The sequence below is a fragment of the Aptenodytes forsteri genome, unplaced genomic scaffold, assembly GCF_000699145.1.
Source record: "Aptenodytes forsteri isolate BGI_AS27 unplaced genomic scaffold, ASM69914v1 Scaffold184, whole genome shotgun sequence".
NCBI lineage: Eukaryota > Metazoa > Chordata > Aves > Sphenisciformes > Spheniscidae > Aptenodytes > Aptenodytes forsteri.
In genome coordinates this window covers 1,661,421-1,689,308 of record NW_008796078.1, presented here as the reverse complement: position 1 = coordinate 1,689,308, position 27,888 = coordinate 1,661,421, and the positions used below count along the sequence as shown (strand labels likewise).

The 27,888-nt window shown below is 39.2% G+C and overlaps 2 protein-coding genes across 7 annotated transcripts in view; both read right to left on the bottom strand.

Annotated features, from left to right (window-relative positions):
* Positions 1-808, bottom strand: part of MFF (mitochondrial fission factor) — a 28,146-nt gene extending 27,338 nt beyond the window's left edge. For 3 of the 6 annotated variants that reach the window (XM_009286684.2, XM_009286682.2, XM_009286683.2), the window contains exon 1: positions 235-462. The gene's annotated coding sequence lies outside the window, so the exon portion shown is untranslated. Of the gene's footprint in view, positions 1-234; positions 465-697 lie in introns of those variants that run through there. The other 3 variants (XM_009286680.2, XM_009286681.2, XM_009286679.2) reach the window with 3 other exon arrangements.
* Positions 809-5,718: 4,910 nt separating this feature from the next.
* The window catches only part of LOC103905136 (collagen alpha-3(IV) chain), a 65,454-nt gene continuing 43,284 nt past the window's right edge, over positions 5,719-27,888 (bottom strand). The window contains exons 29-52 of the mRNA XM_019474014.1: positions 27,542-27,639; positions 25,911-26,061; positions 25,666-25,779; positions 24,618-24,785; positions 23,448-23,537; positions 22,733-22,867; positions 21,924-22,022; positions 20,281-20,370; positions 19,748-19,887; positions 18,560-18,686; positions 18,205-18,285; positions 17,096-17,194; positions 16,050-16,100; positions 14,860-15,045; positions 14,156-14,286; positions 13,655-13,727; positions 12,251-12,322; positions 12,018-12,137; positions 10,880-10,978; positions 10,035-10,247; positions 9,154-9,331; positions 7,572-7,686; positions 6,078-6,250; positions 5,719-5,803 (exon numbers count right to left, since the gene is read on the bottom strand). Of these exons, the coding sequence (XP_019329559.1) occupies positions 5,719-5,803; positions 6,078-6,250; positions 7,572-7,686; positions 9,154-9,331; positions 10,035-10,247; positions 10,880-10,978; positions 12,018-12,137; positions 12,251-12,322; positions 13,655-13,727; positions 14,156-14,286; positions 14,860-15,045; positions 16,050-16,100; positions 17,096-17,194; positions 18,205-18,285; positions 18,560-18,686; positions 19,748-19,887; positions 20,281-20,370; positions 21,924-22,022; positions 22,733-22,867; positions 23,448-23,537; positions 24,618-24,785; positions 25,666-25,779; positions 25,911-26,061; positions 27,542-27,639 (2,888 nt within the window). The remainder of the gene's footprint in view (positions 5,804-6,077; positions 6,251-7,571; positions 7,687-9,153; positions 9,332-10,034; positions 10,248-10,879; positions 10,979-12,017; positions 12,138-12,250; positions 12,323-13,654; positions 13,728-14,155; positions 14,287-14,859; positions 15,046-16,049; positions 16,101-17,095; positions 17,195-18,204; positions 18,286-18,559; positions 18,687-19,747; positions 19,888-20,280; positions 20,371-21,923; positions 22,023-22,732; positions 22,868-23,447; positions 23,538-24,617; positions 24,786-25,665; positions 25,780-25,910; positions 26,062-27,541; positions 27,640-27,888) is intronic.

The following is a 27,888-nucleotide window of genomic DNA, read 5'->3' as shown; positions in this document are numbered from 1 at the left end:
CCCGGGTCGCAGCATAAGGTCACCCGCGGGGCCGGGCCCGGCGGCGGAGCGGGGCGGACGGGGCGTTGGCAGCCGGGCTTGGGCCCTGGGCAAGCGGCGCCGCCGCTGCCAGAGCGTGAAGGGCGGCAGGGGTCTCTGCACGGAGAGACTCCGACTTCTCCCCGAAGCTTCTCATCGCCTTCTCCCTGGCCGCGTGGAGGGCAAGCCCCCGCCCTGGAGCTGGGGGTGTCGTACCTCCACGGCTCCTCAGCTGAGCCTCACAGTAACCGCTGGGGCCCAAGGGGAGGGAAGGCACGTCGGGACCCTCTGCTCCAGCATGCGTGCCGCTGCTGCCGCCCATCGCTGCCTACAGCTTGCTCCTGCTGAAGCGGCACCCTGCGAGCCGTCGCATCTCTTGGGTGCTGACCGTCAAGCAGCAGAGCTTCGCGTGGAGCACTCACACTCTGCTTCTGTCTTTGTGCTGTGGCGGAATAACACACCGTTGTAATGTGGAAACATGAAATTGTGTGTTAAGCGGCTGGAAGAATCCGTCTCGGCGCGTGATGAACCTGGCATACCACCCTCATAGGCAAGGGCAAAAGGCCAGTCGCTTCAGGGCACGTTTTCTGGAAGACGGGTAGTTGCGTAGCTCCTCCCGCTCAAAAAAGCGACTGCGCGCTTCAAAAAACCCGGCTGCTAGTTAAGCCTCACACCTGACCAGCTGGTAAACTTCACAACGGCTGTCCTGTTTAACGGTGTCTTTTCTACGTCAATCACCACCCCCACGAGCGTTGCATAAAACTTGTCAGCCAACGGGGCTGACGGAGCCATCCGTTTCCTGTCCCTCTTAAACCCAGCTTGCGCGTCGGTTCTGACCTTATGGCGGTAGAGCCCTTCCACGGGCCCCGTTAGGTGACCCTTCCTGAAACTGGCTCTCGCTCACAGCATAGGCTGGCTGAGAGCAGCCGTCTCCCCACGGTGCGGGCAACTATCAATTTTCCAATTCCGTACAGAAAAATAAAATGAGAAATGCTGTTCTATAGAGAGAGGAGAGGAAAGTAGCCTCTGAGCTTTCCCTGTACTTTGATTTATGGTCACAATGACATTTTGGAGGTCAAAAAGAGTAGCAATGCCAAGTACTGAAGCGTGTATTGATCCAAGGCCCACAGCTTGCTAATTCTGTTCTTTACAAATACCAACAGCACTGTTTTACAGAGGCAAGTGGTCTGAAATATGATCGCCTACTGGATAAAAATAAAAGCTGTGTAACATTGAGCATTATATATTATTTGCCTTTAGATACATGATCTTACCTTTGGCCTCTGAAACACAAGTTGTTGGCCTGAGCACATCTTACCAGGCAATCCCCATCATTCTGTAGGAGAGCCCTCCTCAGTTTTACCACTTCCACAAGCTCTAAGATTTACAAACTATCAAGAGGGATTTAGTTTTTTTTAAAAAAAAAAAAAAAGTGTAAAAAGTCTGAAACTGGTTCTTGAAGCACACTAGAAACATGGTCCTTCTCCCATGATTCCCCATATGTAATTTTATGTTGAGATCAATTCTGCAACTCTTTTTATTCCATTGAATATATGATTGTTGTTCATAAATTGAGTGGTCACACAATAAAAGCGGCCACAGACTAGTCACCTGGGTTCTTCTAATCCACAGGAAATTCTCCAGAAGAGCCCTGGAGGTGATTTCTAGTGTAGTATCATGTTATGAATTACCAGGAGTAGATCATGACTACGTCAACCTGTCCAGGCCCCGTGTATTCTGTCAGATCTCAAAAAGAGGTGCATCAGGCTGTACCCTAGCTGTACCCTCATCCCCTTCAGGATGCTCCTTCCATTTTTTCGCTGTGTAGAAGTCCTAGCACAAATAATTTTCTTTGACGGTTTTCAGATCTCTCTGTAGATATCCTTGATTTTCTTGTCCAATGATTTAAAAGGCCATCCTTAAGAATGCTGCATACAACACTGTTCTACCAGTTTGATTCTCAGATAAGTCTTCCTTATTTTCACACTGAAATCTTGATAATAATTTCAGGTGTGTCCTTTTCTTTCTGCTGCACGCAATCTGCTTGTTGGTCTGTCTGTGTGCACTTACAGAATACCTCTGGGTACTGCCTTCTGTCTGAGGAAACACTGCAAGTCCTACTCTTCTCTAGTTTTTACAGGTTTTGGCTTCCTTGGCGGCCAGTCCTTTCCTTTCTTGAACCTGGAGTTACAGTGGTTCCCTAGGCAAGTTGTGAGTGTTTGTCAGCAAGCTGCAAGAGTGGCTTCCTTCCACGGAGGAAGACAACCCCAGCCTAGGCAGGGCGGTGATCTCTCCAATGAGGGCACAGTCCCACCATAATGGGCACAGTGCCACAGAGCTGGGCTGGTGACAGTAAAAGGTTCTGTTGACCGTCCAGCAACCGTGAGGCAAATGCAAGGTGACGAGTCAGATCCCAGGTCAAAGACAAGTGAAGAAGCTGGGAGCAGCAGGGGAGAGGGCTGGGCACAAGCCTACCTACAGCAGAGCTCAGGCAAGGCCCGGGATGGAGCGTGGATGCAGCGCCTGCACCCCTGTGCTGGGGTGCGAGCTGGGCAGGGCACTCTGGGGCTGCTGGTGCGCTTGGGGCCCCATCAGCCAGCATTCTTCATCTTCCTAGTTCTTCCTCAGTGTCAGCACAACCCTTTCTCTCGTACTATGTCTGTCAACAGCAACTTGCCACCCACCTGTGCTTCACGCGTATGAATCCAGCAGAAAATACGAATGAACGCAGTAGAAGAGAAGAACATGGCTGAATTGTTCCAGACTGAAACCACTGTCTGTCACCAGCCCATCACAGTATCCTACGTAGAAATGTCTCTAGGAAGAAAGATAGCATGCAGACATCCAGCTTGGGTATCTACACTGAAGCGCTAGACTTCTAGTGTAGTCCAAGTAGGAGAGAACGAGCGCCTTTCTGAGGGCAAATGCCACCTATTGTCTTTTAGTCAGATGGCACTTTTTTTTTTGGTAATAATACTATGCATAGGTAGTGGAAGAGATCATTAGCACTGGGAAGAACAAAAAAACAAGTGAAATGGGTCTTTTATTTAGTCAAAATATTTTTATTTGCCTGTTTTTAGCTATTTAGTCAAAATATTTTTATTTGCCTGTATTTAGCAGAAGGTTTGCTTTCCTCCCTTCCCCCCCTCTATTATTTGCTCATTATTTCCGATTTCTCATGCTTCCATTCTTTCAGTACAATATATTAACACCTTGCACCTCTTCAGCACTTTCCAGTTAAGGCTTTCAAAGCATTTACAGACATGAGTTAACTAATCCTCACAACGATCATTAGCAGTAGGGAAGTAAAGTGATCTGCATCTGCAGAGAGAAGTTAAGATCAACTTTTTTCCAAGTTTTTCTTTGATTTTCAGTGCCCAGCTTGTATTACACTGGGCTTGATGAACATGAAACTGAGTTTGAGCACTCAAAATCTAAAGCTATCCATGAAAATCTGTCTTTAGTAACTTCAAGGCCACACAGTAAGTGAGCAGAGGAATCCAAAACCGGGAACAAGGCATAACTTCCAGTTATGTGCTATACTGAGACATAAAACTCTTTGTAACTTAGGTTTGGACTTTAAAACCACAATCCATTCCCTTCTCCTTACACATTATCCTCTACTGACCATTTCCAGCAGACTTCACCCTCAGGTACTTACATTCTGCATTTTACTAGCAATTTTACATGAGGCTCTCCACAGTCATCAATTGTATACAGTATACAATGCCTTTGGGTGACTGTAATGAGCCTTAATGGAAAAAAAAACAAACCCAAAAATCAACAACCTAACAAGCAACGGGCGTGGATTCTATCTCTGAGTATTTAAAGCAAACTTAAGTTAATGGAAAAACCTAATACGTGATTGTTTTAAGGAAAACACCCCCCATCCGCAAACCTGGTTCAAATGGAAGACTAAATATTAACTTGACATTAATACCTTCTTAGCAGTAGTGCATCTGCATAGAGATTTTTCATAAAAACCTGCAAATTCACAATTATACCTTGCAAACAGAAGCACTATGACTGTTCAAGCAAACACTAATTTTAAAATATCCATTCAGTTCATGTAAGTGGTATCTTCACGTTAGCTCCATCAGAAGATACTGGCATGAAACACAGACGAAACTTTTTCTTAGTTAGGTGAACACTGAAAATTCAAACAGTCAGACAAACACAGTGCAAGTATTTTAACAAACAATATAAAATTTCACTGGCTTAAAAAAGATCTAAATGAGAAATCTTGGTTATTTCAATGACTTGCTAGACCCTCCGTTTAAAATGATGCATTTACAGAACTATGCAGATGAATTAGGCTTCTTCTACAACACTAAATACCGTAATTCTGATAGATTGTGCAAGTATTAAAAATATTAACATTTAAAATGTTAACATTACAATTTTAAATAGCCTTGCAAGTGCAATGTTATAAATATATAAAAAACCCCCTCAGAGCTACAATTTTATGTAAGTTATATGAGTAAATGAAAGTGCTTTTCAAGTATTTACGTTCATTTACAGTTGGATTCTCTTGTATAAGTCAGTGCTCAGATGGTACAATTTAAATATCAGTCTTTTTTTAAAAATTTTGGATGCATGCATTTAACTGGATGGAATAAATGGTTTCACTTGCAGAAATGTGTGATAAATATTTAAATACAGAATATAATTTGTGATAAATATTTAAATATGGAGTATTATAAAATGTGAATATTGTATTTTTTGTTATCTATTAAAAATAAAATAGAAAGAGATCATATCCTGATGGGTATGTGATAGCCTGATAATGCCATGGGAGCCCTTGAGCCATACAGTAATTGTTAATTCCATCAGAATCCCAAATTATGAGATGCTAAATAGTTGTTCTTCAATAGAGACAAAAGCATGTGATCATAATAGAGGCCCAATACTGTCAACGTTTGAAGAATTTAGAAGATCTCATGATCTGTGTCAAAAGCCATGGAATCCAATGAAAACTTTCCAAGACTTTCAATTAGTCAGCCCTTAGCCGTAGTCACTCTGGAGAACACAGCTAGTGCATGTCACCACTGTACTGTCTGCCCAGTGAACGGTGTAGCTCCCTTTCTGGCTAGTCAAGAACCGTTATTATTGCAGTGACACAAAAAAGATTGTATTCCCGTTTGCCAGCCAGAGGAAGGGTGTGGTAAGTGGGGAGATACTTGTTTATTAGACAAGAAAAGATAAGAAAACAAAACAACCCTAAATGAATCATTATATATTTAGAAGTGCACTGAAAATACTTCCTATTGAACCCTATCGCTCGTAAGCACCAGATTTTCATCTTAAATTACATCCACTTTAAACACTGAACGTATGGAAGCTGATATTAGAGCATTTAGTTTGTCTTGCGGTTTGAAAAGCACACGACACAAGGCAGCATTAACATCTTCCATTAAAAATCTGGCGATGCCATAGTTTTATCATGAAGATGCAACTTAGAAATGACATAGTTCAGCAGAAGCCCCTGCAGATTGCCATTACAAGCTTTCTCCGACAAAGTGCTTTGTCATTTGCCAAAGACAAAAGTCAAACCGTTACCCTACCTCACCACAGTGCTGCACTGGCAATTTATAGTGTTCTTTCCAGATGCAGTTGGACTTTAATAAATTACAGCTCTTCAGTTAGGCAATTCTTTGTAATAAAAGCAGAGTTTCATGTTCCATCAAGAGTGGCCACTGTTTAGACTGGTCTCTTCATGCAGACCTGACAACGACTGATGATATTTTCTAGTTCTCCTGCTTTCAAAGTCTGTGGCAGAGGTTTCCTAGAAGAAAGAAAACAAACATTTACTTTTTTCTTTAAAAAACAGGAAGAGATGATGAAACTTCGGGTATGGAAGTATTGACAACACCACTGAAATCCTTGGCTCACTTAAGGCATCTTTGTGCTACAGAATTACCCTAAACCTAACAAAGGGGGATGTCTAAACTGAGAGGAATTACTAGGAGAACCCCCACATGTTATGCAGGCAGTTACTGTCTCCTCGGGCACTTGCAGCACGGATGCGATGCGTATGGATGCAGAGAAGTACAGTTTACCTGAACATTCTTCTTGGATTTAACGATGCCAACCAGAAGCTGTAGGAATTTGTGTAGTAGTTGCACGTCCCCCTGCCATGGCACTCTATGAATGGGATGGCTCGAAATTCTTCCAAACAAGATCCAGGAGATGCCAATGCTTGGCCAGAAGCTTCTGAGCCAGCACTTGTATACTGTAACCACCAATACATTTTTTTTTATGAGAACTTGTTCATCAACTTTTAGTAAACTGCAGGCAAAAAAAAAAAATCTCCTTCTAAAACATACCATAGGTTCTGTGGTATATCTTGGGTAAAACAAAACGAACACAGATTAGTTTTATCAAACCTATAACGAAGCACAGAAGCCTTAAGAAAATTCAAGCACAGTTATGGCATTTCAGAAGTCCCTCCAAAGACCTTTTTCTGCTCCATGAAAAGGCATGAAACTGTAACCAGTACAAAGACCAGAAAGTAGCTGGCTTCTGTCCAGTTGAGGATTACAGTAAATGAATTACAAATAAGCCACATCCCCTATTTTGTGTGTATTCATATTTTTTGTTGTACTGCTTGCTTCTCCAAACACAAAAAGCAAAGAAGGCTTTTCCTTCTCTGATGTTGGTAAATGCCTGTAGAAATAGCTCTAAAATAATTCATGACAGTAGAAAATTGGCTAGAAGATACAATTTAAATTTCCTGATGTTGGAAACAAGCAAATGATTTTAACCAGATGCTGCAAAAGTTCTCTTATTCTTTTCCAAGATTATTGTTGTTATTACTTAGGGCCAATTCCCAGGAGAGACAACAAATTTCACACTAGACCTAAAAGGACTTCACATCATGCAAAAAAGAGGGATTTTTAATTCTGTCTTTTACCCTCATTTACTGGCATCCCTATGACATCCCACAGGCACGGATAAGAAAGATGAAGTGCTACGTCCCCTAGCATAGCTACACCCTTATTCCCATACTCAGTTCTCACCTTGCAGGCACACTATGAACTTGCTTCACTCATATCTTGTTATGGCATCAAAATTGCTGAGGCAGTCTTTTGTAGACAGCGCACTGCATTTGTTTTGATTTTAGCTTTCTGTGGAGTTCAGCCCTAAGATCCAATTTATAAAAGAACCACTTGGCATGGAAGTGGGTCAGTTATTTCTGTGTATTTGTGTTCAGGACCAGTTTAACCACTCCACTCCCCACACCTGCTTCCTAGATCTTAGCATGATGCATGAAAATGAGAGCATGCAGTTATTTTTGTCAGACTAAAATCCTATGGTAGTCCTTTCATCTTTTCCCCTTTCTTCCTGCCACCTATTTTTAAGGACAGATCGGAATAGTTGTTGCTATGCTTCTGGCATTAAATAAGAGTTAATAGAATTATTGTCTGCTCCTTGGGAAAGGAAAAAAAAAAGGATTTATCAATTATTAAGAAACAAATGAGCTATGAGCAGATGAAAATGCCAATGAAAGTGAGACGAGATAAAATTAATAATTCAAGTCTTTATATCCTTACCATAACAAAAGAAAAACCCTTCCAGAGAGATATCCAGCCTTCTGGACATGCAGGAACTACAGTTGTTTGGCTGTGAACTGCTATTACCATTGCAGCTCCTTCACAGACAGCACACCTGTACGAAGAAACACACGTGCATTCATAGAATCATAGAATCATTGAGGTTAGAAAAGACCTCTAAGATCATCGAGTCCAACCGTCGACCCAACACCACCATGCCCACTAAACCATGTCCTAAAGTGCTTCATCTACTCGTCTTTTAAATACCTCCAGGGATGGGGACTCCACCACTTCCCTGGGCAGCCTGTTCCAACGTTTAACCACTCTTTCAGTAAAGAAATTTTTCCTCACATCCAATCTAAACCTCCCCTGGCACAACTTGAGGCCATTTCCTCTCGTCCTATCACTTGTTACTTGGGAGAAGAGACCGACACCCACCTCGTTACAACCTCCTTTCAGGGAGTTGTAGAGAGCGATGAGGTCTCCCCTCAGCCTCCTTTTCTCCAGGCTAAACAACCCCAGGTCCCTCAGCCGCTCCTCATAAGACTTGTTCTCCAGACCCCGAGTCTGGGGTCTGGGGTCATTCAGTGCAGAGATGAGGGAAAACAGACAAAAATTGTATTTCTAGGACAGCAGCTACCTAATGGCAGGGCTTACTGTCAATGTTACATCTCACACAGGTTTTCTGTTTAATGAGGAGATAAGTAAATTGAAGGTAACCCAAATACCTTGCTTTGCAATCTCTACTAGTAACACCAGACAAAAACTGATAAAGATGGGAATTAGTCCCAGAACATTTGAGCTTCCTAATTTTGCCTTTACTGAAGTAACAAGCTAAATTTTACCTTCTTTGTGTGCTCACCACTGACGTTGTTACAGTTTAGATCAAAGTTCTGTACCTTTATTTGCTAAGATTAGAAAAAGTAATCTTTATTTCCTAAGTGAAGAAACTATGAAGGTGAGCTACTAGATTGCAGCAACTGGGTAGGGCAGGCTAGAAGACCAAGCGCAAAGCTTGCCTTCTCATCTTTCCTTTTGCTACTCTTGGTCTTTCATGCTTTTAGAGCTTTTCCTCTTAAGATGCTCTTCATCCTTCATAGCTCTTTTAAAGCAACTAGAAAGGGCCACATTTGCACAAGGGTGTTTCATAGCAGAGAACCTTCAGCCCCAATTTACAATGTTCTTCACCCAACTACAGTAAATATATCACACATAGTTGAAAGCAGAACTTGATTTGTACTGTATTCCAAATAATGAAGCTATTTCATTTTAGTCTGCCTCTGATATATACAACAATAGGTTTTTAAAAAAATATCACTGCAAGCAGTAAGACTGTGTGCCATTTTCTCATGTCAGCTATGCAGATTAAGCCCTGTGGTGGGACCCTAGCTTTAATCTAACTTTTCTTAGAGTATCACTGAATATCTGACATATTCAGGTGAGTAAACAAAATTCAGGTGGTTAAAAACAGTGCTTGTACTGGCTGAGATGGGCAGGTCTTTGCCTAACATTTGCAGTTGAAAACTATTCATGACGTCTTTGTGGTTCCAGGACAAAAGAGCTAAAATTCTTATACTCTTACCTGCTTATATGGGGCTCTAGTGCCCTGCCAGAAATGGGTGCCATGTCTACTGGCACTACTGCTGCAGTTGACAGCCAGTATGAATAGTCATTGCGAGAAGCAAAACTACAAACATCATTGGTGTTACAGAATAAGAATGGCATGGTGGTAAATCTCTGCAAGCAGCTACCAGCTGTTCCTAAAAGACAAAAGAGGAGAGTTTTGTGACAAACAGGAGATTATATTTATTGCAGCCAACAGAAGAGACACACGATGGCATCCAATCTACTATAGTGAGAATTAAAACAGTTGGTAACTATAAAGAGAGAAGTGTCTGTACAGTGGAATTATACGAAAGCAAAATGCTTATGGTATATATAAAAATATGTATATTAAAAAATAAGGGCTAAGAACAAAATCTGTTAGAAATAATAGTATCTCGTTGAATGGTATTGGTCCTTGACACAGTGGCAGGGATTCAGCCACTTCAACAAAAGCTTCTGGTGCAATTGACACCCTAAACCATCCCATTTGGTCTCAAAAAAAAAAAAAAAAAAAAAAAAAAAAAAAAAAATCAAGATTCTCTCTCAGATCTTGTGTTGTTACTGTCAGCCCTGTGCAGATGTTGTGGACATTCATACTAGACATCTATCCAAAAGTAACTTAATTCCTCCTCAAAAACATCTAGGGATAGCAAAAAGGGAATATAGGAGTGCAGGAAAGAAAGGTGTCTTTCAAGCCACGACTCCTGAATTGACTCAGAGCAGCAGACCGCTCCGGAGACTGATGGTTGAAACCAATGTTCATTTCGGACACTTACTGTGAGTTTGGTTTCATGAAGACAATGTAGTATTACTGGACTCTAAAGAACATGATCTGAAAATTTTTTACCAATACAGTACCAAGATCTTGTCCATGTGCTCGTTCATTTCCTTGTACAAAAAGCAGTGAATAGCCAACATAGATCTGCGATGTCCCATGTGGGCATGAAGGAATCTTTGCTGATTGACTATGCCGGGTAAAGATAAAACCTCTTCTTGTTGGACCAGCAATGATAGTACCTGGTGATCCAGGTAACCCCTGTAGACCTGGAAAGCCAATCAGTCCAGGTTGTCCTGTGGGGGGGAAAGAAATACGACTGCAACTGTTGTAATTTTGTTTGAATTTTTACTTCATTTAAAGCAACTTCTGTAATTTTGTTTGAATTTTTACTTCATTTAAATTAGCGGAACCACTTGAAAACTAACAAAAAATTTATCAATCAGAAGATACATCTTGAAAATCGGTAGTATTTGTTGCTAGATGTATTAACTCCTTCAGACCTAGCTCAGGTAGCTTTACATTGCATAGTTTCATGGAATAGCGAGATACTTTAAAGAACCATGGCCATTTTTACCAAAAAAGTTGTAAAGTAAAAACATTTTATGGTGACTAAATAAAAGTATTTAGTTCCATTTTGATGTCCTATAAAGGCACACTGATACCTAGGGATTTCAAGTGGATAAATAAATGTGAATAATAACAGAGGAGCACAGTCAAGGCATATTTTTGTAAATCATTATTTCAGTTATGAACATGCAGCTGTTAAAAGCTAAGAATGTGCTTACATGTGCTTGTGGCCCTAAAGCTACTGCAAATGTTACAGAATCTCAATACATGCAAGAGGAAGGATTTACAGAAATCAGGAATACAGTTTATCTGTAAATTCACTAGTAGCAGTCAGAGAGAGGTGTCTGCTTTCCTGTACCTCTTTGTCCTGGAAATCCCCTGTCTCCTTTTGGACCAGGCAGTCCTGGTTGACCTGGATGACCAAAGCTTCCTGGAAGACCTTTTACTCCTTTAGGTCATAAATTGTAATCAAGAAAAAAACCAGAATAATATAGCAGTAGTTATTCTAGATTTTAATACCTGTTAATGAATAAAGTTAAAATCCTTACGTAGCTGCGTTAGAATAAAAACATCAGCATGAATTTACTAAGTTTTGAGACTGTCTGTAGTGTTACTGTCACTGTATTTCCTGTCAGGAAGATTACAAGGAAATACTGGATGTATTGCAGAGAAGTATTATTCTCATAAGAAATGTTTACAGAAACCAAAGCAAAGAGCTTTTTCTTTTAGCATGTGTCATACAATAGAAATATTTCCAAAATATAGTAACAGGCCATAATCATCTTGGTCACAGTTTGTAATCCTACAAATAATGCAGCTCCTCTGTAAAACAACTTTAAGGCAAGTGTAAAAGAGCAATTCTTTAGTGCTTGCTCTGTTACGCTGGAGGCAACAGCCGTTCCTGAGTGGCGCGTGCCTTCTGGGAAGCCTGCCCCCCTGAGGAGCTCCCTCCTGGGATGGAAACCCGTGGTATTGAGAAGGGTGGCCAAGTACCCGCTGCACATCCTACCTGCTCCTTGCTCCCCCATTCCTCACAGCCGTGGCAGGCTTCACTTACAGTGCCAATGGAGAAGTAGCCAGCCTCTCCTTTCCCCTCCCACCCCCAGACTATGACAGACAATCACTTTTAGCACATCTAGAGTACTTCTATTACGAGTGGTAATTTCCCCCCCAAAATGACAAACATCCTGAGCATAGTTCTGGTTGTATGAAAATGGTGAATATTTTGGTCCAACTTTACTTTTCATTCCATTTTTTTGCTTAGGCTTATGTTGAAGGAGAAACTTACTCACTGACTGCGAGGGTGGAGGGCAGATGGAATGGGACAGGTTATAAATACAAGGTTGTTAACAAGGTACAAAGAGCTATTTTTAAATATAGAGAGGTATTTTTAAAGACATGTCAATTTTCTATGCAGAAGCATGTTTTCGCGCCAAACCAAAATGTTCCACTAAGCAGCACACACAAACATGTACAGAGATAAAAATATAAACCACCTTGTAGTCCAGGAATCCCTTGAATTCCTTGATCACCTGGTGTTCCTGGGATTCCTGGCAGTCCAGGAGGACCCTTGCTTCCTGGGACAGAGAATATTATCCCAGGGACTCCAGGTGGACCTAGCAGCAAAAAATATAATGAAGAGCTATTGCTTTATATTAAAAGAAAGCAAGCAAACTACAAAACAAACCAAGCAAAGTCAGCTGGTATTAGAATGAGAAAGGTTGGTTACCATGCTGGCCCTTTGGTCCCCTTGGCCCTTCTGCACCTTGTGGTCCAGGGGGTCCTTGATTACCCTTTTCTCCTAAAAAAGAAGATTGGAGATACGTCTGCCTGGTTCAAAATGTCAAAACAACTGTCAGAGTTTCAAAGGCTTATTTAAGAGTCCACGCAACCTTCCCGAAGAGTTACACAGCCTGTAGACTCATTTGAAATGCGAGAGTGGACTTCTACATCTCTGCTGTAACTGTATAATTTATAGGCCAAGTGCAGTCAGTTTGTAAGAAGATGTTTCCAGGCCTATCTTCATGTAATGGCTGGTCCCATAAACCTAGCTTAAAATCTCAACTTCAGACTATGTCCTTGTTATCTTATGTGTTTTTGTCACTGAGTTTGCAGGTCAAGTGCTGCCTTCAGTGATGCTGTGCAGTTCAACTCCCTTTAAACCCTACTGTCAGTTATGCTGATGGCTGTTAGGAGGGTTGTATAGTTTTTCAAGTGTTTGAAACTTAATAAGCAATTCTTTTCACTGTGCAAAATACGAGGTTACATCCCAATTACTTTCCACAGCTCTGCCGGAAATAAATAAAAATGTATTTTTATCATCAAGCCAGAAGATTTGACTGACTATGCCATGAAATGAGAGCTTTTTACTTAAGAAAGTATAATTACTGTCTGTATGGTGACTTTTCAAATTAGAACAAATTTAAAATACACAATAATTAGCATGGAACACAAACCAGTAGGTTAAACAGGTAATGACAATTTTCTGTCACTGTAAATCATGCAATTGAAAAATGAGAATACTGGAGTAATGCAGACCTGTATCAGACTTAAATCACTAGAAAAATGTCTAAATTAGAAGGATTTTTAGCCAGCTACTGATCCAACTATCTCTCAGGAATAGGAAATTAATGAAGCCAATACATTTAACAGTTCATCTGCTGATAAATTAAGATTATAATTGGGACTATTCTTGCGGCAAACAGAGGACCCAGTGCTCTGTGTTGTAATTATGATTAAATGCTCTTGAGTTCTATAGCTAAGAGGTTACCAAAAAGTCACATCTTCTAGCAGTGGTGTGGCATTTCCAATTAGCAGACTCAGTCCCAAAGTCCTTACACATTATTAGTCACTAAGGACAAACTTGTTTGGAATTTGCCTGGAATGGAGGCCACTGAAGTTTCAGACCTTCCTCACTTCAGCATCAGTTTGGACGTACCCATAGCATCTAACTCAAAGAAAATGCTCTCTTAGTGAACGCTTTCATTTATAGCTGACCTACACCCCGCTCTCGATGGAAAAACCTCATGTCTCTAGGACCACACCTGGTACTATTACACACATACTGTTATAATGCAATGTGTAAATGATTATGTTTGGCATGCAGAAGTGTATGTAATAAGTACATCAATACCTTTTACACCTGGGAATCCAAGAAATCCAGGGTCCCCTCTAGCACCAGGATAACCTGATCGACCTTCTAATCCCTGCAAATCAGATAACGCCAATAATAAACAGGAAGCAGCATCTGCATGCTGTGAAGTACATTTTCTTTTTGTTCAGAGTATTCAAAGCATTATGTTCACAGAATATGCTACAACTAGAATTATCTGCTCCATTTGTGAGCATGTTAGAAATAGTCATATCATTGTTAATATTATTCTGTAATACCAAACGGCCGAGGAAATGACATGCTAGAAATTCACAATAATTTCTTTTTGGTCCACTTAAGTCCATAAAAACTGCTTTTCATACCCATTTTAATATCTTTCTTCTATTACAAGGGCTTTTTGGGAGGATGTTGGGTTTTTTTGTTTTGGTTTGTTTGTTTGTTTAAATTGTCCTGGGTGTTACTTTCATGGTAAGAGCAAAATTAACAATGGAGTAAAAACCAAGCAATATTCCTTTCACTGACTTTTGGACCGGGAGGACCAATGTTGCCGGCTGGGCCTGTTGGCCCTGGTATGCCATCTGCCCCTCTAACACCTTTGCTTCCTTTCATGCTGGGAGTGGGAAGACCAGGAGGCCCTGGAAAACCAGGCGCACCTGTACAGAAACATCAGAGTAAGTAAAGACTACTGCCAACAGCATTTCACATACATTACATACAATGCAGTCCAACGTTCAACGACTCTATGATGGTACTCATGTTTACCACCTCAGTGATTCCCAAGGAAATATATCCATTTTTAAAAAAATCAACTCATTTTTCCTAGCCTGCTAATTTAATCTGAGATCAGAGCTGAGTTCTTGCAGTACTCTATAGCACTACAGTTTTTTTAATATCCTCCAGTTGTAGTTATGCCTCTACTCATACTCATGCTATCTCACTTCTTTGAAGTTGATCTTAGCTGTCCTACAGACTGCATGGGAAGAAAGCAAAATAATGCAATCAAGTGGACTGCAAAGCTTGGCACTATTTTAATTTACATCATACTGCATAGACCATCATGGTGTTTGCAACGGTAACATTGCATTAACTAGTACAGGAACTACCTGTTTAATTATGAAGCTGTCTTGGGGGAAGACCCCTTTCAACCTTGAGTTCTGGACAGGCTGAATTCTGCTTTCAATTATCAGCATATCGTTTCAGATAAATACGGAGTTATAACAACACACCTGGTCTTCCATCTGCACCAGCAATGCCTCTATTCCCTTTTTGGCCAGTAATTGCCATGCCTGTTGTGCCTTGAAATCCAGGTAACCCCACTAAGCCAGGAGGTCCAACGGGTCCTTGATCACCCCGATGACCTTTCATACCCGGTGGCCCAGGAAAACCAGGCAGTCCCATGTCCCCTTTGACTCCTGCAAAGTGTAAGTATTACATTTGGGGAGATCCGTCAAGATAGTAAGATGATGCGACTACATGGAATATGTGTATTTACTATACTGCGAAGGTGGAATTCAGCCTTTGTTTTTAGTATGGAGAAGTCCCCAAAACCACCTTGCTACTGTAAAGCAAAATAGTTGTGAGAAGACAGGACTCCCTGCAAAGTAGTGTACACACCCTTCTTTTTTTTGTTTTTAATTTTTTTTTGAAAACGCCACTTCAGAGATTGCTCATACAAAGGAATAAACTTGAGAGAAGGGTAGAAAGACCAGAGCAGGGAATATTTCTTGATGCATGAGTAGAAGAAATGCTTCTTTGAACATCAGAACTGGCAAATCCTTTTAAACTAAATTCCAGCTAAAAGCATCAATATGAGTACACTAAAATAAGAGACTGCCCCAAATGGATATTGCTCTAAGGTTGATCTTAGAGTTGATCCATATATCGAGATCTATATATGGAGGGTATGAAGAGAGAAATTTAAGTAAAGCACATCAATGGATTTCTACCAGTACTAGAAATACAATGCAAAAATCTAAAAAAATGGGAAGAGTCCCCTCAGTCAACTGTTCATCAATATAAAAGGGGAGATGAACAAAATTAAAATGCAATCACTGTAGTTTTCTTACAGTATGCTTTGTATTCAGCAGCAGCATCTGTTTTCATTAGAACATACTCTGTTAATCAAATTATGTATCAAAATAGAATTTCAAAAGCTTTAGAATGTGTGTATCACCTTCACAAAACCATAGAAGTTAGCTTCTTTATTTCCCTTTTACAATAGTCTTTTAAGTTTACAAGCAAGAACTCTTGACATTTAATATATTGCACCAAATCATTGATCAAGAGCACAGAACCACTCTTGATTTCCTCTGACACTCTTAGTGCCATTTCAAGCATCCAAAAGCAGGAGGTGACTTAAAGATGATGATTCTGCTGTTTAAAAATTAAGCTTTTTCTTTCTGGAAAGACAACTCACCTCCACGACCAGGAATACCTCGAAGGCCAGGGATTCCTCTCCCCGGTGGTCCTATAAAATATTAAGTCACGTTATACTCAAAGTCCTGAATAATTGTTAGAAAACATCATAGTTGTTCAATATTTCATACATTTCTTTAGAATTCACTGAATCAAAACGTCGATTTTAGTTATATGTGAAATATAATTTATTGGTTATTTCCATTTCTTCTATCCAGAAATACAAATTAAATTTATAAGTTCTTCTTTATAGTAGGAACTCTTATTGATCAGTCATATTTGAGGTACATTCTACAACAATAAGCTTTGTCTTTTTTCAGAGGAAAAAAAACAGAAGAAAAATCTGTATTTAAGTTAGTAACTAAGAAAAATAAAAGAAGAAATGTAAATACCTAAAAAAAAAAATACGTTAACAGTGATTACTTCAAGCTTAATATGAAAAGTCTTACTAAATACTATGAATGCCTGCTCAGTATCCTCTTTATACTCATATGCAAAGAAACATTTTCACTGTGAAATATGAAAACACTTTCTGTCAGAATTCAGTGGAGGACTAAATCTATCTGTAGACACTGATGACATCAGGAGTAACATTTAAACGAAAGATTTTACAACCTAAGGGCCAGGTCATGGAAACCTTCACTATTCATGTAAGTAAACACTGTGATTCCTTTCATCTTATTTCCACGTAAGAGAGGAGACTCCTTTAAAAGGATTTCGGTTCTTTTCATCTCTTTGAGATTAAACACATTAAGAACAGTTAACAGCAATACTTTGGCTCTTGCAGACATTAACATTTTTAGGGGAAGTTATGGCAAATCACATGTATAATAGAGCAGTGACATATGCATTCGGGTTGTTGACAGTATGTACAACAATTATATAGAAAAACCTGTGAATTACGTAAAAGTGAAAAACCTTCTACTTATAAACTTATCTTTGGCTCCACAGAAGCTCCTTATTAATCCTTCCCAAATAATCCTTGTCAGTTTAACTAGGGAAAAAAAACAATTATAAAATAGCATGAAAATATTTCACTGGTGTTACCTGGTTCTCCCTTTACTCCTGGGGGACCAGGCATACCATCCTGACCTTGATTACCTCTTTCACCAACAAGTCCAATTTTTCCAGGGTCTCCAACAGCACCTGTGAATTTTAATGGACCACAATATCATTTTCATTTCTACTATTTTGCATTTCAAAGGGAGAAGATATGAGTCCCCTTTATTAAAATTTAATTAGTTCAGCTACTTCAAAGATAGATGTAACCTGTGTTGCTACATAAATATTTGTAAAGACCAGCATATAATTTTTATTGAGCTCACTGGACTTCAATGGATTTAAAACCCCCACTATTTTCACAGGCAATAACTTTCTGTCTTTCAAAGACATTTTAGGACCCCGCCTTTCATTTAACCCACACTGGTGGGAATCCATACAGGCAGCATGGTTTCTCTCCCTGGCTTTATTACAAATTCAAGGTTTCTCTAAACAGGGAGTAGATTGTGATCTTTGCTAACTCTGCTGATAAGTCAGTGCAAGTTCACTAAAGTCTACAAAACTACAACATCATAATTTTGATGAGGATCTCTGAATATAAGAGCATTCAATGCTCTTTTTGAAGACAATGACTGGCACTCACTCTAATAAAGTCTGCATTGCGTACCTCTCTGTTGCTGCATATTTACACACTCCCCCTTAAGTATATTTTGAATCATTTGATCTTTTCTGTTGCTTTAACAAACAACTGCAACTCTGTCTCGTCTTTCCACTCTAATTCATTTTCTTCTCCTCATCTAGCTACATCTTAGTTTATTATTCTCTTTTAGGAGGTAGAACAAGCCTTTCTTACAATTGTGTGGATATCACATCTTGAGACCTCTGGATGGAAAAAAAAAAGGCAAAAAGCTTTACAATAGTGAAACAAAATTAAAACATCTTGCCTCAGACTAACTGGTAACATTGAAAAGAGGCTGTTAAAGACCTCAGCTGGAACCAAAGAAGGTAAACAAAGCCTCAAACTAACATAAACAGAGACTGCAACTGCATTAGTTAAATTCTAAAAAGCTCAGAACAAAAAGAACATCAACTGCTTCATTACAAAGAAAATAACAAACCAGGGGGCAGTGATTTGGGAGAGATGCTATATATCATACCAGGAGGGCCTGTAATGCCCTGTTGTCCTGGGCGGCCCTGCCGTCCTTTAACACCAATATCTCCAGGAGGTCCAAGCTTCCCTGTAAGAAGATAGTGTGGGAGGGGAGAAAAGGCATTATCACTAGATTCAGACTCAGACTGAGAACTTCGCTATCATTTCTGCTTTGGACAGCTGCGAAAGATCTCCAGCTGATGTAAGCTAGCCTGGCTGCGCTGACTGCAGAGGAGCTGTTTAGGTTTACAGCAGTTGAATATAAATGTGCTCCCTCACAGGCACCCTGTGTAGTTAATTGAGAAATTATCATCTTCTAGAAGCCTGTCGACATCTCACCGCCCCTCCAAAACAAAACATACCCGGGATTCCTGCACCTCCAGTTTCCCCTCTGATCCCATGTGGTCCTGGTGCTCCTTTATGTCCTGGATGACCTTGGGATCCTTTTTCTCCTTTGCTGCCCAAAACTCCTGGGAGGCCTGGATCTCCCTGAGAAATAGCAGTTGCACACAAACAGGTAAGAATAATTAAATACATTACATTCCATATTTGAACAATAGAAAAAATCATATGTAATTTTAAAGGTTAAGTAAGTGTAATCATGGTTCATTATAATTTTCAGAGAAAAATCAAAGTAGACTAATATAAAATCTTCTTATAATACACCACTGATCCTTCAGACATAGCTAAGAAAAAAAGATCTTTCTTTAATCTGTACAACCAACTTCAGTCTTTAGAGGTTTTCACCTGCACATAGACCTCCCTTCAGTTTTATTCTAACAGCTCCTCTTTTGATCCAAACATACATTCCTTACATAATATGCAGCTATACAAAATACTGAAATGCATTCTTTTTCCTTGAATTCCTACTGACTTTCATGACAGTAATCTCATTGCAGCTACCCAGCTAATACAGAAAATAAACAGATAATTTAGATTACAGGAGTTATACTACAGTTTACAGCCTCAACCACGTATTTCAGATAATCTCATACGTAAAGAGTCTCAGTTGTTCAACACCCAGAATATGCGGAGTAAAAGCGTATCCCATTGACCTAACTTAAAAGAAACTATTTTTTTCTTAGCAATATATACTATGTTCAGTAATATACATTGCTAAGAAAAAACCCAATTCATCTTGTGCAATAATATTATTAGACTGTCAAAAAACAACAGTACAATTTTAGATTACAAAATTATGCATTTGCTAAGATTATGTTTTTCTGTACTTCTTAACGTACAAGTATTCCTATTGCTGACTTTTTAAGTGTCCTTGTTCTTAATGAATTAGCAACTTTTAAAAAAGCAAGGTTATTTCCAAGATATTCCATTTTTACAAATAAGAAATTCTTGCACCAAGAGAAACATGAAATATAATGAACTCAAAAATTTCTCCCGAGTAATGACACAACAGGATTTCCGTATTTCTTATCATTAACAAATCATCTACTTCTGCAAACTCTGCAGGTCTTGCTTACATGTTGTTCTGTTTCTATAGTCAAAGGCTCTGCTTATTGCCTAATATGACAATGTTTCCATTGCCTTTATACCTTTGGACCAGGTTCTCCTGGAGGTCCAGCAGATGGGTACCCAGGGTCTCCTTTGTCACCTGGAAAGCCACCATAGCCTGGTGGACCAGGGTTACCTGATGGTCCTGGAAAGCCTGGAGATCCTTTCTGTCCTTTTGGACCTGGAAAAATACAGATACTTATACCTATACCATTCTTAAAAGGATCGTAATTGCATACTGCACCTTGTGTTTTTTGAACTACCGCTTGTATATTCGGATATTCATTCTTCATTAAAGTAATTTACACAGCAGTGATTTTATTTCTAAACACAGTAAGAAAAGGTTCTTACATGTAACAACATATAAACTGAAGAAGTTATATTTCATTTAGAGAGAGGGAGAACTGCATTCTGCAAGTCAAGCAAATGCTGGGGTGGTGAGAAGTCTATAGGTATGGCAAAGAATAAATACCAGTATAAGTATTGTGTAGTGTGCTTACAGTAACTGCTCAGATCTGTGCAAATGCTTCTATACAGCTCTATGAATTTGTAATATGGCTTGATAGAAAATGACCTGGAATTCCCATGTCCCCTTTGTTTCCTGGTGCACCCGGGAATCCTTGTCCTCCAGGAATCCCTGGAAGACCCATAAATCCTTTGACACCTGCAAGATGAAGAAATAAGTGTCATCTTCATAAGTTTGCTTTAGACACTGGCTGGCTGGTAGAGCTGTCACGAATACAGAATCCTCTACCGCACACCCTGTCATGGTATCTTATTATTTTAAAAATCAACATGCAGCCAAAGTATAATTCTTCCTCTTGCCTCAGACATAGATAAAATTATCATTGTTGTTGTCATAAAGTCAAGGAAATAACAAGCATCTTATGTATCAACATTAAAATTAAGGTTTGTAACCACAGCACTTAGGGGTGGCAACCGAAATACACTTTTGCAAATTTTGATCAAGATCATGAATTTTGTATTTACACACTGGACTCTCCTTTCATTGTCCCCCTGAGTTCAGTCTGGTTTCTGGGCATGTCACAATCACATTATTACTTACTCATTATGCACTTCTCACGACTAGTATACTCAAGAGCTTTTTCTTATACGGCTTAGGCACTTTTTCCCCCACTCACTTATCTTTAGCTTAATTTAGCTAAATTAGCATTCAGTTTAACGACTACAAGATCTAGTTGCATCTAGAACGTCCAGATGTCTAGATTGCAGGGTACTAGCAATGCCTGAACATTTAGGCAGGTGAGGTCTTCTTTTCTTCCATAAAAAGTTAGGGAGTAGTGGAGCATTTGCAGTTTTTCCTGTGATGGCTACACTGCAATGACTACAAAGGATGTTAATGACAGAATATAGCAGTGATGCTATAATGACATATAGCATGGATAATTGCCATCATGAGAAGAGCCATTCTGATTACAAGTTTAAAATTATTTCTAGCCATCACCATTTTTATGTACCTAATTATAGTGTCATATGGTTTTCTAGAAAGAAGTTATCTCAAAGAATCAAAAATACAGAATACAGAGAAGTAAAGATGTTTTATTAGCATTAATTTGAAAAAACAGATGCATTGTCTCACTCAAGGGTCAACATGTATCATTACGTATGATGTTATGGTAATGGCAGAGCAAAAAACTTTTGTGAAATGGCTTAGGTAGGTTTATAATTCATGCAGGTTCTTTTTAAGTCTGCTTTTCACTGAAGACCTGGTAACTTTCAAAATAAGCCAAACATGCAGGCTTTGAAAAGGGAAATAGAATCAATCTGAAATAAAAAAAGCTTCTGAAATATTTTTGTGCACAATTGTAATGTTCCTGTTTTAGAATTCTTACTTTTTCTTCATCATATTGGGAATTCAAACGTCTCTTCACTGTTATAAATACTGATTTTTATTCATTTGCCTTATCAGCTTTTAGATTTTAAAGTTGTTATTATTCAGGATTTAATATTATTTTCTATTTATCACCCCAAACAATGGTCTATATTTGGAAGGAAACAGAGAATCATTTGGTGGTAGCTGCTATGATTTTCAGATAGCAGCTTTTGATGCTCTGTTTCAGAATTCTCAGAAAAGCCTCAGAGTTAATACAGAGAATGTAGTGCTGCTGCTGGAGCCAAGTTTATGGGCTAGCATTGAGGTAATATTATCCCTACCCTCCACGTGATACAGTAATTTTCAATATACGTATTCCATACCTGGTAGACCAGGTATTCCTTCAGACCCGTCAAGACCTGAGGGACCTTGCACACCGACATCTCCTTTTTCTCCTCTTAGACCCATTCTTCCTTGAACTCCTAAAACAAAGTTTCATTAAAAAAATATTACAAAACAACATCTTAGAATATAAGTTTTATGTGAAGTTTAAATTTTTAAAACTAATGAAGCAGAAGTGGGACATAGGATTTTCACTCTGTGAACACACACAAGCAAGACACAAGTTCACAGTTAATGCCTTCTGCATTTCTCATATGGAGACAAGAAGAAGTTTCTGAACTTCCATAGGAAAATGTCTACACAAAAAGCCAGATAGCATTAGTTAAGCATGTACAACTCATATACAGAGATTCTATATTAATATTGCAAACAAAGGAATTCTGACAGTCAAGTATTTCTAAGCAGACTCCATTTCTTTGCAATCTAGCATCTAGTTGGTAAAGACACCCATTTCTGTGCTCATGGGCTACTAAATGTGTAAAAACATGAATGTATAGCATGCATGTATATAAGCCTCCTAGTACTACTGACACATTAATATTGGTTTAACATCACAGTAGAAGTTGTTTTAAGGAATATGGACTTGTTAAAATGGAAGTAAATATTCAGTGTAATATCCAACTATCCCATAAATAAAAAAGCAGTTACAGTGTTCAGCAATAATTATTTGAAAGCCGTGTGAATACTCTCAGTAGTAGAGTCAGTTTCTTCTATGTTTTAGAGTCCACTGGAACTGCAACATAGATGACAACCCTGACTAGTTTTGGATGACAGCACAATGAATGTGTACCTTTTAAGCCTTGTTCTCCTTTAGTCCCAATACCAACCAAGGTCTCAGATGGTCCAGGAAAACCTTTATCACCTGGTTCGCCTTTTGCTCCAAGAAACCCTTTTCTTCCCTTTAGTCCTGGGAGGCCAGAAGAACCTGCAAGAAAATATAATGAAGTTTTCTGAAGAAACCTGACTAGATGATAGCATAAAGGCAGCAGTGAAACTCCTGTCTTCAAGGACAACTACGAATGTAAATATACATTTCAAATCAGCAACCTAAAGTAGCTTCTTAATTACTCCAATCATCAATAAAACATCTATGAGCACAAATTATGGCAAGAGATGGTAATTATTTCTTACACTGAATATATGTATAATCTTTTTTATCTGTTGAATAGATATAATAATGGTATTTGGAACATGAATGGGATAGAAAGAAATAGAGCAAAAAACCTCTCTGCTCTTTATTTAGCAAATCACCAGCCACTTTTACAAATACCAATGAAATAGAAAGGGTGGCAATTCCAAACTGCTAAAAAAATAAATCATGTTGTCATTCAGTCTGTAGACTGCACATATACGGAAGTCAAAGATTTACCAAGACTCAAAGAAATTCTGGCATGACACGCGTACTCAGGAGTGATAACGTACATCAAGGTGGATCACAAGACTACTTCAGCATGGAAGCTCCTATATTCTAAGTAATAATGAAGGCAGATACTACGGCCACTTGCCTCCAATACCCGGGTTGCCTGGTCTTCCAATCATGCCAGGGGGTCCAGGAATTCCTAACAGGCCCATTATACCTGGCTCTCCCCTTGAGCCTGTGGAATTGAAGAATAGGAACATATTTGTTAGTATCTGATCAGTGAAACAGAACATTACTTCAGAAAACTACACGTGTGCCTGTCATTTAAGTGTTTAATTGCCTATTTTATTTTTTCTCCATTTCTATAACATACTGTCAAAGCCAGTTTTCCAGTCTTTAACCACATGAACAGCACTTACACACACAGTAACCCCCAAACTACCTAGATTAGTAGCTGCAACAGCTTCTGTCAATGAATGAAATAACTGACAGTGCAGATAATGTATCTGAGATATCCACACAGGGATGGGAGACCTGTCATGGGATGTTCTGGCTCAGGAGTTGAAGGGCAGCTGGGACATGACAACTCCCCTCAAATGACATCAGAAACCTAGGTTTGCGCAACTGAGTCAAGCGCTACATGTTTATCATTAGTTTTATAGGTTGTATACATAAAAAGGTATGTACCATCTCCTTACCACAGAATAATGCAGGACTTGATAGTAATGAAAAATCTTAGTTAGAGATAAGAAGCATTACATACCCCATTTCTTTTATTCTACAAATCAAATTTGAACACATTTCTGAAAAAAAACCTACAGGGATTACCTACCTTACTTAAAGTTAGCTCTGGTTAACGTGACGGAGTTTGATCTGACTCGACTCTGTCAGACTCAAGATCTGAACTTGCTTTTTAAGAAAAAGAAGGTAGCATTAACAAGCTATTTGCTTGAAAAGGGATGCTGAGTAAAAACTACTAAACACTTTACACTTCCATTATGCTGGGGAGTTGCTTTGAATGTTAACTGGTTCATGTCCTGCTGCAAGGACATTACTGTGCAAAAAACAATGTAAGGCAGCCTTCTGTTCTCAGAAGACTGTTACAGAAAATTCAGTACTATGTCATGACAGCTTCAAGATATGCTCATCATTTAGGGAATGATGATTTACTTGTTTTCCATATAGACTGCAATGATATATGAAAGCTGTTGATAGAAAAATATTACAGCATCTTCAATTTGGAAAAGCACAACTGACTTTTTTGCAGAGACTGACTTAATTTCTATGTCAAAACAAGTATTTGGGGAATCCTTACCTGGCACACCAGAGATTCCTGGCCTTCCAGACTGTCCCTTGGGACCAGGTAATCCTGTGTTTCCTTGAAGACCTATTAATCCAGGTTCCCCAGGCTTTCCGTAGATTCCTGGGATACTCAAGCCAGGAGGACCTAGTTTTCCTTTTGAACCTTGCGAACCTCTTCCTCCTAAGAAAAATGCATGACAGTGTAGTATGGTACATCTGCCTGGAAAACAAACCTTCATCTCTATCTTGCCATCGTGAGCATGACGCTCTTCTTGAACTCTGCCTGTTTGAGGGCTAAACATTAGATCTATAAGACAACATACACATTCAGGAAATCTTAAGAGAGTTGTGGTTTTTGTTTTGTTTTGGGTTTTTTTAGAGTGGTAAACATTAGATCTATAAGACAACATACACGTTCAGGAAATCTTGAGAGTTGTGGTTTTTGTTTTGTTTTGGGTTTTTTTAGAGTGGGAAAAAAAAAGGTGGGAGTAGACAATTTTGTTCTTTCTCAGAAGAAGAAGAAAAAAAACAAGCATGAAAACCCCACCAATTCTGCATTCATTCTCTAAAAAACAAAAACAAAAACAAACAAAAAATCCTTTTGAGATCATATATAGAAGGACTGTGCTGGGTACCCGAGTGTGTTTCTCTTGGAATGGAAATCATATGTAGTATATGCAGGTACTTTTGAGTCCCTAAACTGGTTTTCTACCTAGCTGAGCTCTTCCTGTTTTGTTTCTTTATCAATCGCATTGCGTTGTTCCAAGTTCAGCCCCATATAGGAGACATGACTGAAATATCCTTTTTCCTGCAGAATTTGGGCCAGTTTGTGATTACTCTTTGTACTGTACAATGGAATCTGAATCTTAATCCATCTTAATCAGTGCACGTGTTTCCTCCCATCTACAGAAAGTGTATCTTGTAAAAGGGCTCACGTTTTCTCATATACTATCCTATAATCAATATCCAAAACCAACTTCAGCTCCCTCAGGCCATTGGAAGGCAGAAACGAAACCCAGACCCACCCAGCCAAATGGCACATTTGATTCAGAAGGTCCTACCTGGTGGGCCTGTAGTTCCCTGGCCACCTGGCAAACCTGGCAGGCCAGTAAGACATTCAGCAGGTTTCCCTGGAAAACCTGGATCTCCAGGAACTCCAGGTGAGCCACGATCTCCTAAAACAAAGGAGACTTGATTCACAATGATTTAAGTAGAAGTTTCAGGCTTTGCGTGAGCATTGTTTAACTTGGCTTCCCTTCCCTTAAAATAACTTGCTGTGCTCCTTGAGCTTGTTTGACAATAGTACCTCTTAGGCCATCATCACCATCATATCCAGCACGCCCTGGTAGGCCTGCAAGTCCTGGAAATCCAGTATCACCTTTTGAGCCAGGAATGCCATGACCTCCTGGTGAACCCAGTCTACCTGGCTCTCCAGGAATAACCATGCCTGGGTCACCCTGCAACACAGAGAGAAATGTAAACAATCCACACGTACTATGTTTTGCAAATCTGCCAAAATATTTTCTCCGCTGTGTGATCAATTAACTTCTTTCATTAGGGTAATTTTCTACATTCCCTGGGGATCTTTCACATTGTAATTTTTAACGGCTCCAATTCAGCAGACTGCTGGATGTCCCTTATTCACCAGCTGCAGGTTCCACACCAGAGGAGTAATTCGTCTAGACAGCTTTTGAACTCTGTCTCCTAACTCTAAGAAATTGCTATTAAGCAATGCAAGACACTTCCCTCCATTTGGCCTTTTTTGGCCATTGTGATGCTTGCTGTAGCTGTGAAAAGCTTTGGACCTGTATCTGAAAATTTGGTTGAAGTTTGTGCAAATACAACTTTTCCTTTATTTTATATGATAAGTCATAGTTTTATCAAAATATTTATTTAAATAATCAAGGTCAGCACCCAGATGTGTCTCAGAATACTTGAAGTCAGTTACTGGGTTTTTTTTAATCATTCTTCTGAACATTGTTTTCCGTGAAGACTGTTTTATCACAAATATCCCAAGTCTGTTCCCTGAAAGGAAAGTTTGAATTGTTTTTTTTTTTTGGCTGACTGAACTGCTGGTTGTTTTGAGTACTAGCAAATCAATATGTTCATAAAGCAGGTTAGTAGAGCTGAGCTTATACTAGCCACTGATGATATACTTGGACCACAAAGGCCACTCCACATCCAGCTGTTCTGTGGCATCAAACACAGATTAAATAATAATTAAAAAAAATGCACAACCCCAAACTCCACACTTGTCATGTCAAAAAAAGAAACCCACACAAAAGAATGACATATGAACACAAAGCACAACCCCAAACTCCACACTTGTCATGTCAAAAAAAAAAAAAAACCCACACAAAAGGATGAATACGAACACACAAAAAAAGAAATGCCACCTTTTCAAAACATTTAGGTGTTATTACTTTGTTCAAATTTGAATCCTGATTACAGAGTAGTCAAGAATCCTATATTTACTTATGCCACCAGTAGATTAGCTTCTGGTAATCAGCAAGAGCGGCTGCAGTATTACCTCCAACCTACTTCCTTTACACTTCAATTCAGCAGAGCACTTGCTTAAATTAAATGCATGCTTACCTGTCACTGACCTCCATCAAATATGTGCTTAATTGCAATTTCTGAATAGCCATCTTTTCAGAAGCTGTGGCCTTAATTTTTTGCTGTCAGCAATGCAATATCCTCCTTGTGCTCTGAAAACTGAAGTACCAAAACATCCCAAACACTTGGATTTCTGAAATCCTGTATCTGAATTCAAAATTTTGGCTTGAGCCCCTTTTATATATAAACAATTTAATTTCATAGTTTGTGCATCACTGGTCAGGAAATACAGGAACTCCTATATTCCTTAATTTATTTGCTCAGTGTCACATTTAGTGAATGGGACCTATGGAAAAGTCTGTGCTGTATTTCTAACCAAACCTTTTTTCCTGGTTGTCCCAGGTTTCCAGCTCGGCCTGGATCTCCGATCTTTCCTTCACAACCTGGTGACCCTCTGCCTCCTGCAAGTCCTTTATCTCCTGCAAAAGGAATTAAATGGCAGTACAGATGCTATGGTTATCACCTTATTTTACAAATGGGTATTTGTATGGATGCAGTTATGAGCCTCTGACACTAAAGTAGCTTACATGAGCTGAAGACAGCATCGTGATTTCAGAGCTGATGTGACACATTGCATATTGTTCCTTACATATTCACTTAACGTTGACTGTAACACTGCTTGGTTATTTGCTTCAAATCAGTTATTTAACATGTCTTTTCAAAATTTT